Raw genomic sequence first — 13,473 nt, 5'->3', positions numbered from 1 at the left:
TGAATTAAAGTGCCATAAGTTTAGTGATATTGAAGATCATAGGCAAAAACAACGAAATAATTATGAAACGATCAACAGGTAGCCTGCACTAATCATAATAATTAGATAATTTTTTATTAAATTTTATAGTTGATTAATTTTGAGAATTAAATTTGAATTAAAATGTAATGATTTATATTGTGGATATTTGACAATTTGATTATGAAATTGCGTAACTTTGTTTATGAACAATGCTCTCTTTTTATTAGCATGCGTCATCATCGTTTCAGAAGTTGACAGAAAAAAAGTTAAAATCGGCAAAATTTTTTCCTGTGCTTTTGTTTTTTTCAAAGATTCCAAATTATAAGGATTTCTTTCGTGATCTCGAGAAAAAATTCTATGTCTATACAATGAATACAACTTTAACGCGATCAAATGCAGTGTTTGCATTTACCCTTTCTAATTTAGCCTTCTTGACGGCTTTTCTGGTTCTGTCTACGATGACTAAAGTAATTATGATTTTTTTTTTACTTTTAATAATTTCGAATTAAAAATCTCTATTTTTAAAATAGGACTATTCACAATTGGCTGATGTTAAAGTAAATAGTGTTCGAAAATTGGTTAAAAATGTAGCAGATTATTCAGCTGGTCGTGAACGTAATGATTTAGGATTTTTGTCATTCGATTTAGATGCCGATTTTAGCCGCGTATTCGATTGGAATACGAAACAATTGTTTCTATTTCTAACCGCTCAATATAAAACAAAAACGAATGCTTTAAGTCAAGTTATTCTTTGGGATTATATTATGCTACGTGATGAAAGTAATCAACATCGTTTGAATCTACGTAATCAGCATACAAAATATTATTTCTGGGATGATGGCAATGGCTTATTGGGTAATAATATCACCTTAACATTATCTATGAATGTTCTGCCTAATTCTGGATTTTTGCCAATTCATTCGATTCCAACATCGCAACATAATTTTATTTTTCCCAATCAATATGATACGAAAAGTAATGTATAATTTCCCATATGGAATATTGAACCAAATTGTATTTTTAAAGTTTGTCTCATTAATTATTTTCTCCTAAATTATAATTAATAAAGAAGATTGTAAGAAAATCCACACTCTGATTGTTGTTGTTAAATTTAGACTAAGAACATCTGATTTAGAATTGATATACTCTCATTGGTTTGAGCATGCGTCCATCTTGAACATTTTGTACTTAATTTTCAATTGGTTGATCTTTGTTGTTGATTATGATCAAGTGTTTGTTTAACGTTTATCCTCAAGGTTTTTGATCTCTCTTATTATGTTCGATAATGATTCATTAAACAATTCATTAATTGACTGAAGAAAATCTCCAAGTGGCCTTAATTCTTAATCTAATAGAAATTTTCGATCGACCGTCAAAACGTCCGCACAAACAATGGTTGGAAGAGCTGATCTTCAAGAATTCGAAGATCATCTTCCTGACAAAGACGTAGCTCGTGGATTCTATGCCAAATACGAACCAAAAGAAGTCCTTGGAAGGTTGGTATACATAAACATTGATGATTTTGAATTTCTATTCAAACTTTTAAAAAAATATTTTAGAGGTGTATCTAGCGTAGTTCGATTATGTGTTGAAAAGGACACCGGACGAGAATATGCTGCCAAAATCATTGATATTAGTGATGATGAGAGTGGAGCTGGTCACCAGAATAGTTTTACATTATATCAAGCTTCACAACGTGAAATAGACATACTTCGAATAGTCGATGGACATCATTATATCAGTAAGGTTTTCATAACATTTTAATGACAATATTAATTTGGCAAGTTCATTTTTAAAAAGTTAAACTTTACGATGTTTTCGAATCGTCTACTTATATATTTCTTGTATTTGAACTGTAAGTTTGATTGATTTTTTTTTGTATTCGTATTGAATATAACAATATTTCTTTGTGTATTTTAGTTGTAAAAATGGTGAATTATTCGACTATCTAACAAATGTGGTAACGTTATCGGAAAAACGAACAAAGTAGGCAAAACATTTAATACTGTTCTCATTTATATTGAACTTGATATTATTGATAGAGTTATAATGAAACAGCTATTCGAAGCTGTCGATTATCTTCACCAAAAAAGAGTAGTGCATCGAGATTTAAAACCCGAAAATATCCTATTGGATGATGAATACAATATTAAAGTTACTGATTTTGGATTCGCAAGAATTATTGCACCAGATGAGAAATTATTCGGTTCGATTTGGACATTTTAGACAAAGAATCAATAGACTGATTTCTATCTTTTCGATTAGATTTATGCGGAACTCCCGGTTATTTAGCGCCCGAACTTCTTCGTGCTTCAATGTATGAAAATGCAACAGGCTACGGACAAGAAGTTGATTTATGGGCTTGTGGTGTTATCATGTATACTTTATTAGTTGGTTTTCCTCCATTTTGGCATCGTAAACAAATGATTATGTTAAGAAATATTATGGAAGGTAAATATGAATTTTGTAGTCCTGAATGGGATGATGTAACCGAAGAGGCCAAAGATCTGGTGAGAAATTTTTAAATATTTATTTTCAAATTATACTAAATTATTTGTATTTTTAGATCCGTAAACTTTTGGTGATAAATCCGATGGATAGGTTACTTGCTAATCAAGCTTTAAAACATCCATTTTTCCTTTCAGTCGTAAGTTATTTGCGAAAACTTCATTGGAAATGATTTATCAAAATTTTTCGTTTATAGAAAACTCAAACGGCAAAATTTAATGCACGAAAAACATTCAAATTAGCCATTGTATGTGTGAGAGTCTTGATCAGAATAAAACGCTTAAAATATACTGCTGAAGTAATTTCGATGGAAACTATACGTACTGCCCCATACAATATTAAAATCTTACGAAAGGTAATAGAATTACATAATGAATATCATTCGAGTTATTCAAAACGAAAATTAATTTTAGATGGTCGATGGATGTGCATTTCGTATCTATCATCATTGGGTTAAACATGGTGATGTTCAAAATCGAGCAGCATTGTTTGAGAATCGACCGAAAAGAGATTTGCTTCGAAACTCCAGCCAAGATGAAAAATTACTGCATAATTTTCATTGCTATTGATTATTGCAAATATAATAAATTCTTTTTCATTTGATTGTAGAATAGAACATTTAATTATTTAGGCATAATATGTACTCTGCATTGTTATTTGATTTTTGTTGTAATTTTGTTAACTAACTGATGTAAATAAAAAATAAAATAAATTTTCAAGTCTAGATTTTCGAATATTTTCATCACCATCACCAAGCTGGAAGTAAGCGATGTCGATAAATCCAATCTTAATCACAAGCAATCACATAACAGGCGTTTTACATGGACAAACTAAAACCATTTTGAAACCTTCTTGTCAATACTATTATCGTATGATGTTGATCATATTTTCTATTGCATTAGAGATTATGATTATTATCATTTTTATTCATACATTTAGCATCTTAATAAAAAAGAATTTCTATCCAGAAGGTAATTTTCAATATACCAGCAAATGAATGCAAAATTTTGTTTATTTTATTATCTCACCAAAGATTTCTCTTTCCATTTCGATTCGTGTTGTTTATGTACATTTGATATATAGAAGTATTCGATATTGTGGAAATAATATTCTGTCTTATTGATTTTATCTATATTTGTTATGGAATATATCTATTATTAAAACAGGATTATCATCATCAATATATACAATGTTATGGATTATCAACTATTGCATTGATTTTTATACGGATAATAATATGGTTAATACTTAAACAATCAATAGATTTTGATATTGGTTTACAAATCATTTATGCTGGTATGACAATTATTTATGGATATTATATTCGACAAGAAATTATTTAAAATATTAAAAATTAATAATTAATAATTTTTTTTGTTGTTGCGTAGTTTTTTTAAAATTTATTATTTGTATGTTTATGCTTTTGTTTGTGTATAACATTTTGTTTTTTAATAATAAAAATGAAATATTCAAAATAATGTTTAGGTTTTTCCTGTTGTTTGTTTTTTTCCTTTCGTTTTTAAATATATGAAAAAAATCATCAATCAAACAAACTTTGAAACACAAACACACCAACACTATACCGAATAAAAGATTCGGGTCAAACTTTTTTTCTTTTGTTTTTTTTTTCACTGACAAAACAAGACAACATTGTTTTTTTACATGTTTGTTTCTTGTGTTAGTGTTTATGTGGTTTAATTATTCTTTTGGTGAATTTTTTTTTTGAATGGGTTCCGGGTTCTAGCTCATTTATGTTTAATTTCGGTTACTTGTAACAATTTATTCACCAACAAAGATTCAATACAAATTTATCTATCATCCATCACCCAATAAAAATCGAATGAATATTGAACGTTTTGAAAAAGTGAAGAAAAAGGAAGAACATATGGTTATGATAATAATAATAATGATTGACCATAATGTTTGTTCGATATACATTAGATTAGATTACTGATGAGAAAAAAAAACAGGAATTGCTTAAGGAAAATTATGTGAAAAAAAACATTGCGATAAACAAAATAAAGCGATTTCGGAAGTAGAAATAGACTAGTGATAGAAAAACTTTTTTCTGATTATTCCTCATTTTCAAAATTACACTTTCTTTCTTTGAAAAGTTTATACTTGGATCGAGTAAGAGAATCGACCTAATTACATATATGAAAATAATTATAATTATAATTAATTATGGTAATAACTGAATATATATAGAAAAACTATTAAAATGATCATTTTATTAAGATGATCCAAAGTTGATCATCATTATCATCATAGAAATGATTAACAAAAAAATGTCATCAAATCGAAAACCGTTTATTCGGTTTTAACAAATTTTTCAACTTCTTGATATGAAATAGAAAACGTAGAAACGAATAATAAAAAAAATGCGATATATATCTTGTCTTATCATTGTTTCATTCATGGATAAAAATGGATAGTTTTGGTGTTGTTGTTGTTTTTTTTTAATTTCCATTCTATTGTGGTATACTATATTATTGTTATGGGTTTTTTTTCACTCTCCCACCACTCATATATGACCTGAATCACATTCTCATGATTCTCATCGTTATCATCATTACTACAACCACGAACGATCATCATTACTATACCAACAAAAACACCTGCCGAAAAAAAAGGAAAAAAGAAAAAAACTTAAACAACACACAAACAGGAAAAAAAATTCTGGAACAATGAGATATCATCTCCACACACTGTATTCATTATTTTTACATTTAGGTAGGGTAGTTTATTCATTCATTCATTTTTTGACTTTAGGAATTCATAATTGATTTGAAAGTGAAATGAACACAAAAAAAAATGTTTGGAAATCGGTACAAACAAGCACGAATGCAAACAATGAATATGAACATTATATTTCATGAAATGAAATGTCTGATGACCCAGAAGCGAATACCAAAAAAAAACATTCACTTACAAAGAATGGTTTTTAGGTTACTACGATTTTTTTTATTACACACCCATTTGTTATTTTTTGTTGTTGTTGTTGCTGCTGTAGGGTTCTGTTTTGGGCGTAATTATCTGACTCATTATCACGTATTTCAATATAGAAAGAGAATAAAAGTGAAGAAAAAAAACGACAGGAATCGAAAGTATAATTCATTTTTTTTCTCAGGTTTCTTTTCCTGATTTTAAAAAATTTATGTTTTTTTTTGGTTGAATTTATTTCCGGTATAAAATCATTGAAAATTGAAATGAAAAAAAAGATTCAATTCCATAAATAAGATGTTTTCGATATTAATAGATGGTTTTGTTGTTGCTGTTTATTTGGGCGCCAGGATCTTTATATTGCCTTTTCATTTTATTTTATTTACTTGATATAATCAACAATGGCAATAGAAAATTGCCAGATAGCCAGGAATGATTGTCATGATTGATTACCATAGAATTGAATGATGAACAAAATGAATAGTGATTTTATATAGGTTAACAGATACTAACAGGAAATTTTTTTTCTACCATGAATAAATAAAAATGAATGAAATCTGAATGCAACTGAAGAAAAAAAAATTCTGAATACCCAAAAATACAAGATTGTTAATAGCCAAAATGAATCATTTATGTATGGTGATTATGGTAAAAATGATGATTTTCATTATTTTAATGATCATCAGATGATTCTTTCTAAATGTTTTTTTGTTTGTTGTCATTTATTTAGGACCAATTGAAAATCTTTGAGATAGTTTGTTGATTGTTATTATACATGTTTTTTTCCGTTTTATTTTGTTTGTAGACCAACAAAAAATGGTCAAATATATTTTCTGTTGTTGTTATTGTATAGTATCACAGCAATAATTAATCTGAAATAATCTCAAATAGACGTGAAATTTTTTTAATTTGTCCCATTTCTGGTTCATTTTTCTATTCCATTCAATGGCCAATGTTTAGACAGATTGTAATAATAATCTACAAAAAAAAATTCCCGTGATTATCTAACAGTTTAGTTGTTGTGGGTAACCAAAACCAACTTTACGATCAAAAAAAATGACCAATCCTTTTATATAATGAATAAAATAGACAAAAATAAAATGAAATCAACAAATACAACTTGAAATTTACCTTAGTAACCGAAAAAAATGGTAGCAGTAGTATGGACAAATGGAAAAAATTGGACAATGGTCAAAAAAAAAAATCCGAAAGTTATTACAAAAAAAAATATTGAGAAATATTCATACACAAAAAATATAGCTATCTGAAATGGAAATACAAATGGAAATAATCAACATGCTTATAGATATTTAGTATTCAATGATAAAACAGTCGGGATTCATTTTGAATTTTGGTGTCGTCGAGTTATTTGATGATTGTCCGGTTTTGTCATCGATTGTCAGTAGACATTGTCATATTCATTGGATACTTCATATATTCATAATTTCGGTGGTCTTAGATTCAAATTGAATTCCCATTGTTTTTTTTTCTTCACAATTCACAATCGATTCCTGTGTTTGTGTGCTGGTGGATTATTTTTTCATTTTGATTAGTTAATTTTACTTTTCATTGAGAAAATTTGCCGACAAAAAAAAATTCAGTGACCAACTGCAAAATTGAATATGATTCTAAAAATATCTTTTTAGATTCAGTCAATGTACAGTTATTCGGATTCATATAGCTGTGGCCTTGGAATTTCATCTATAATCATACATTAATTGTAGTAATAATCGTTGTAAAAACATGACGACGGTACAATCATCAGCACAAGCAGCAGCTGCTGCTTCAAATCAACAATCCAATGATCAATCCGATCCGATTCAGTATCATCCACCGACTAATTTTGCTGGACCAATTGGACCGGGTGGTCCAGCATATATTAAATCTGAAGTCGATTTTCAACGATTGGTATGTCATTAGAAATGATTTGTGCTACTTTTTATAATTCTTAATTATAATCTTAACTATTTTCCATTTTGATTATATTCTAAATTTGCTTATTATGTTTCTAATTTTTATTCATTAGATTAATGGTGATGCAGATCGTCTTGTATCGCGTGCATCAAATTTATTACATAATAAAGCATTTACCGATGTTACATTTATTGTCGGGCCACCTAATCATTCAAAGAAATATGTTGGACATCGTGTATTATTGGCAATGACAAGCCCTGTATTTGAGGCAATGTTTTATGGTGATATGGCCGATAAATCTAAAGTTATCCGTATACCGGATATTGCACCTATTGGATTTGAAAATCTTTTACGTTATGCATACACTGATTCATTAAACCTAAATTCTGTTGATGATGCCATGTTAACTGCATATGCAGCAAAGAAATATCTTCTTCCACATCTTCTTCGGTATGATCAATAATATTTATGTGTTTCCGATTTTCAATTTTGATCCGATATTGTCTTTTTCAGAGAATGTTTAACCTATATTGAAAAAAACATAACACCTTCAAGTGCTTGTGCTGTTTATGAATTTGCCATTGCACTTAATTCACAACAATTGATTTTCCAAGCAATCAATACGATTGATAGACAAACATATCATGTTATAACGCATAAATCATTCAAGTAGGCAATCAAAATGGATTTAATGAATATGAATGTTTTGAATTATTATTTCTTTTCATTAGTAACATTCAATTGTCAACATTGGAATTCATTGTTAATCGCCGATATTTGAATCTTTATTCAGAATTTTCGTTGCTAAATGCTGTCGTACAATGGGCACAACATGAATGCAAAAGATCCGCTAAACAGGTGAACGATTGGAATATTGTTCGTAACATTCTAAATGAAAGGTAGGATAATTTATACTTGTGTAATATGATTATGATTCTATCAAATCGATTAATAAATCAAATCAGCATTGTGCTTAAAAGCATACGATTTTTAACAATGACTGCAGAAGAATTTGCTCGTGTTGTTTCGCAAACAACAATGAGCACACCATCAATGGATGAGAAATGGTTCCGGTGATGGCAAAAATGGTATCGATTGCGGCAATAATTTGAATACACCTTCATTCTTGACCAAGAAACGAACAGATTGCAATATTTATGAATTTAGCTATACCTGGTATCGTATCGATACCAAAATGTTTGAGTCATGAAACTACTCCACGTTGTGCACCACGTAAACTAAATAACTTAGATGATATTGCTTGAAAACATGATTAATTTGTTTTTCGTTTGAATCTAGCTGAATATTTTACCGTGAGACGATACAAACCTGTGACATATGCTACAACGACTACATTAGCACATGTAACAAGCTCAAATGCGGCTGGTGCTGCTGGAAATAAACCAGTAAAATCTGTTTGCTCAAAATTTTTGGTCAACAATAGTGATCTATTTATTGTTGGAGCATCCATACCAATTCGTCTGGATCCAGGGTAACATTGATCAATATTCTGATCTAAGTCCATTAATTTTTTGAATGTCATTTTTCGATAGTTACTATTCTGTTCGTACACCAAAATTAGATTGTCAGCTTAAATTCACATCAAAACTCAATTTACCGGATGGACAGATGGTGACCGGTAGAGGAACCGATGAACATCAAATCATTCTGGTATTTTTACTTAATTCTGCTAATAATGATTCTGCTATTGATTGCTGTTTTTTTTGTGATAATTTATTAGGATACAATCGATGAATCATTATCATTTGTTATTTCAAAAGATAAAGATTGTCATGTAAAACTGAAGAAACCATTACATGTAAAGAAAGGAAATATAAATGAATTGTTGTTAACATTTCAATCGACTGCATTGACTGATGATATTGTTGTCATCAAAGGTCATCGTAACAAAACACCACAAATGGAAATCGTCGATGGTGAAGCAATAAGTTGGACATTTTTGAAAACAAGCACAGTTGAATTCAATGAACTTTACTATTATTATTGATCAAACTTAATAATTGGATTGTGAAACTTTTATCTGTTTACAAACAGAATCTGTTTTTTTTTCGGAATTGATCCAATCGGATGGTCATCATATTTTCTAATTCTCAATTAAGAATATTTACTTGAATTTGAGATTCACTTTTTTCCCGCAAACATGACATTTGCTTCATTAATTTCAATTTTTTATCTGAAGATACGTACATCTTAGCATCTTATTCACCAATAATATTTGTCGTATATAAGCTGGAATTATATTTCTAACAATTTATTTGAGGATGCTGAAGAAGATTTGTTGCTGTCATCGTAGATTATCATGAAAAAAAGTTTCTTTTCGCTCTATTGATTAATTTAAATCAATCAATTATTTCAACTTCAAACAATCATTCATTTCAATATTTACATCATATGGTTATTGATTTTTTTTCAAATATAAAAAGTTAATTAGAATTAATTTAGATTAATTTAGACATGATTTTATTCGCATTCGATTGATCTTAATCAACAACAAAAACATCAAATTTATCGTAATTGTTTTATTTTATTTGCAATTATCATCAATGATGATGATGATGATGATGATTAATTATTATTCAATAAAAATGATTTTTCTTATCGATTTATAATAATGTTTAATGCTCATTGATTGATTCGATTTTTGTTTTGTTTTTGTTTTGTTTTGATTTGTCATTTGTTGTAATAAAACAAGGCAATAAATGTGAAATTTTTTGTATTAATTTCCATAATAAATAAATCTATTAAATAAATGAATAATTTTGTTTTTAAGTGCTTCAAGGATTAATCATCAGGCACTAGGTGTATGTGTTATTATTATTTTGCACATTTTAATCTATAAATGAAAACTATTGCTGTTTTTTGATTTGTTTCAAATTATTTGTTAATGGATGAGTATCGGATTTTTCCGTTTGTATGGTTGAGGATTGACAATCGTCCGATATGTTGGATAATGATAGGAAATCCTCTTGTATAATACGCCATAATATCACAATGCTTATAAACATAAATGCTAACATTATCAATGATATTGCTATGATTCCCCAAATGGTGACAATATATTCGGATTTTAAATAATAATTTCTATAAATATCAATCCATATTTTTAAAAGTGGATAGAAACGAAATAGGACAATAGAAACTAAAATTTTAAATTAGAAAGTAATAATAATAATAATAATAATAATAATAATTAAAAAGATTATTTAAATCAAATTAAATTCATTCAAAATTACAAACTAACCTATGGCACATATACTGTTGAGTCGATTAAGAATATTCGGATATTGTGACCAGAATTGAGAAATTTTCCCAATTGAACGTATATGAATAAATATGTTACTCAATTCAATGATAAGACCAAATAAACAGAACGGTAAGAATCGTTGAAATGGATTCGTTTTTGTTTCGGAATAATTTGGAATGATAACGACTGTTAATGGAATTATGGTTATCACATGATGTATAATTATTTCAATACGGTCAGGATATTTGCCCAATTTTGATAATGATAACATTGTATCATAGATAAAATAACCGATTGAAAAACAAATGGATAAACGTTGCAATTTTGCATAATAATGATCATTTGTTAATTGGATATCATCATTCGGTGAAATGAAACAATCATATGTTCTATTTTAATGATTGAATTTTTTTTTCATAAGTTTCTTTTAGTAAACAATTTAACAAAAACTTACAAATAAAATATTAATAAACCGGAAATTGTTGAATGAATTAATGAAACAATAATGTTTCGCCATTTCCATCTATCATAAATTTCTGTTGGTTTTTTTCGTGAAAAATCACGAAAATTTATTTTCTTTTTTCGTATTGATTCGCCAAGAAACCACCAATCAATTTGACCGAAAAAATTATTCAATAAATTAAATAATGTAAATGAAAGACCAATTGTGATAAGAATTTGTGAAGATTCCTGTCCAATTATCAATGTGTTTGCCATCATCATCAATGGTTTACACAATTGATCATAATTAATCAAATATACACACAATGATAACCATATTATTATTATGTTAGAATGATTTGAATATTATCGACATACAATTCAATGATACACAACAATAACAAAAAATTTATTTTAATTCAAAAACAGAATTAGTTTTCATTTGAAAATTCATTACATCATTCTCTCTACATTTGAAGCCAAAATTTTTGATGATGAATAAAATTGAAAAAGATTTATCCGACGAACGTGATAGGAATAAATCGGTTAGTAAATTTGGATTTGAAAAAATTAGTTTTTTTCCTTGTTTAAATCATTCATTCATTTTTTTTTTTTTTGAACAAAATTATCACTCATTTTAGCTTTTACACAATACAACTACCATAGCACACAACCATTAAATCATAACATCGAAATGTTCTACGAATTTAATGATAATAATTGTCGAATGTAATAATAATGACAATCATCATTATCATGATGATGATAATTATAAAATTATTGACAAAAAATAAAATAGATCACAAAATAAAATTAACGATAAAAATTTTGATGATAAATATGATGATGATGCAAAGAGAAAAAATTTTCTATCAAATCATATAACGATGAACAAAATATGAAATTGAAATCATCATCATCATCAGGAAAAGCTTTTTTTTCTTTCTAAAAGGATTATCACATTCAATGAATCAATAAATTGAATGGATAAATTCTTAGTGATCAAAAATATTAGAAAATTTGGCTCATGATGATGATGATGAATATTTGCCGGATTCTGTTTTTCTACCAAATACAAACACCATTCGGTTCCTTTTATATTTACATTCTGTTTTTGTTTTCAATTGTTATAAACCTAACTTCTTTTTTTTGTCTCTAACTATCTCTGTGTTTTTGTTTGGATGGTATGTATGTGTGTATATATGTGGTTGTCGTCGTCGTTTATAATAATTTGGTTCAGTTCAATTCTGTTTTTTTTTGTTTTGTTTTCATTCTCTTGATTCTGAATATATATCTCAGACGTCAGTTAGTTAGTTTTACATTTTTCATAGTTGTTTGGGTATGCACCGACGCCATATGTATAAAATGATCGACTTACTTTTTTTCAAAATAAAAATACCCGAAAATGTGTCTTTACCACACACACACATATACACATAGACGTATATATTGCAAAAAAGTAGAAAATCTGTAAAACAAATTACTTATACACCCATACACATACAATACCTTTGGTTGATTTCAAAGAGCTTAAATTTTTGTATACCCCTTGTAAAAGTCAATTAACATGGAATTTAGATAAAAAAATCGATAACAATGAATCAAGGAAAGAATTTTTTTTTAATGTCAAAGTTTATTCAATGGTTAACATTGGGTGTGGGCATGAATTCATAATAAAATTTCAAACGAATAAATGTCATCAACATAGACGATAACATAGAATTCTAATCATTGAAAATGTCGAATTCAAATTTTTTGATAAATAATTTTGTCGTTTTATTGGATAAGAATTTTCATTTAAAAGCTTTTTTCAAGAAAAAAAAAGTTTAAGAAATCTGAATTGAGAAAAGTTTTCCAAATGAAAATGCAATTTACAACAAAAAAAAAGTGTATCAACGTTTACATTACTATAGAAAAAGAAAGATTAATCAAAGTATCACTGTAGATAATATTTAAAAAAACATTATGAATTATGACGATAATGATAATAATGATGATAATGTAATAGGTATATAGTTGCCCTTTTTTTCGCTCCAGAATTTTTGGTATAAATTGATAATATTAGTATGGAATAATCAAATATCGTATAGAAACATTGTTGTTGTATTCCAAATTCTCATAGTAACTTTTAACAGTTACTATTCACTTTTTTTTCATTTATTCATTTATAACAACAACAACAACAACGAAAATTCATAACGAAATTAAACAATGAAAAGATTAATTGCAATATTCATACAAACTAACGACGACGACGACAACAACAACGAGGAAATACAAGAAATTATTAGCAAAAAAAAAAAATGTCATGTTGTATTCTATGGCATTGAATAAAATGGATCCCACAAACAAAAAACACATTCGAGATATATTAAAATGAA

General features: G+C 27.7%; 5 protein-coding genes across 5 annotated transcripts; 4 read left to right on the top strand and 1 right to left on the bottom strand.

Annotated features, from left to right (window-relative positions):
* The first annotated feature begins 248 nt into the window (after positions 1-248).
* Positions 249-1,109, top strand: Spase22-23 (Signal peptidase complex subunit Spase22-23). The gene is made up of 2 exons (XM_027341551.2): positions 249-488; positions 552-1,109. The coding sequence occupies exons 1-2, from the start codon at positions 390-392 to the stop codon at positions 1,005-1,007; spliced, it is 555 nt and encodes a 184-aa protein (XP_027197352.1). The 5' UTR covers positions 249-389; the 3' UTR covers positions 1,008-1,109.
* Positions 1,110-1,230: 121 nt separating this feature from the next.
* On the top strand, positions 1,231-3,253 carry PhKgamma (phosphorylase kinase gamma). Its single transcript, XM_027341549.2, has 9 exons — positions 1,231-1,517; positions 1,581-1,762; positions 1,822-1,876; positions 1,942-2,007; positions 2,064-2,227; positions 2,287-2,531; positions 2,588-2,668; positions 2,726-2,884; positions 2,943-3,253. Exons 1-9 carry the CDS (start codon positions 1,414-1,416, stop codon positions 3,096-3,098), a joined length of 1,212 nt encoding a protein of 403 aa, XP_027197350.1. The 5' UTR covers positions 1,231-1,413; the 3' UTR covers positions 3,099-3,253.
* Positions 3,254-3,298: 45 nt separating this feature from the next.
* Positions 3,299-3,872, top strand: LOC113791833 (uncharacterized). Its single transcript, XM_027341667.2, has 2 exons — positions 3,299-3,500; positions 3,613-3,872. Exons 1-2 carry the CDS (start codon positions 3,299-3,301, stop codon positions 3,870-3,872), a joined length of 462 nt encoding a protein of 153 aa, XP_027197468.1.
* A 2,900-nt stretch (positions 3,873-6,772) lies between these two features.
* Positions 6,773-10,009, top strand: LOC113791805 (uncharacterized). Its single transcript, XM_027341635.2, is given in 10 exon segments — positions 6,773-7,380; positions 7,499-7,836; positions 7,900-8,055; positions 8,118-8,285; positions 8,352-8,448; positions 8,450-8,521; positions 8,523-8,619; positions 8,686-8,878; positions 8,940-9,057; positions 9,128-10,009. Coding segments are annotated over 10 exon segments (1,671 nt in total). The 5' UTR covers positions 6,773-7,215; the 3' UTR covers positions 9,395-10,009.
* LOC113791807 (TLC domain-containing protein 2-like) lies at positions 9,994-12,538 on the bottom strand. The gene is made up of 3 exons (XM_027341639.2): positions 11,106-12,538; positions 10,649-11,040; positions 9,994-10,546 (listed from the first exon to the last, which is right to left on the bottom strand). Exons 1-3 carry the CDS (start codon positions 11,372-11,374, stop codon positions 10,254-10,256), a joined length of 954 nt encoding a protein of 317 aa, XP_027197440.1. The 5' UTR covers positions 11,375-12,538; the 3' UTR covers positions 9,994-10,253.
* Between the last annotated feature and the right edge of the window lie 935 nt (positions 12,539-13,473).

This window comes from Dermatophagoides pteronyssinus, unplaced genomic scaffold (assembly GCF_027571235.1).
Source record: "Dermatophagoides pteronyssinus isolate colony J.1.1.1.1 unplaced genomic scaffold, Derpt_VIB-CSIC_2022.12 sq0026, whole genome shotgun sequence".
Taxonomy (NCBI): domain Eukaryota; kingdom Metazoa; phylum Arthropoda; class Arachnida; order Sarcoptiformes; family Pyroglyphidae; genus Dermatophagoides; species Dermatophagoides pteronyssinus.
Note: the sequence above shows the minus strand (reverse complement) of the source record. Positions and strands in the feature narration are given on the sequence as shown.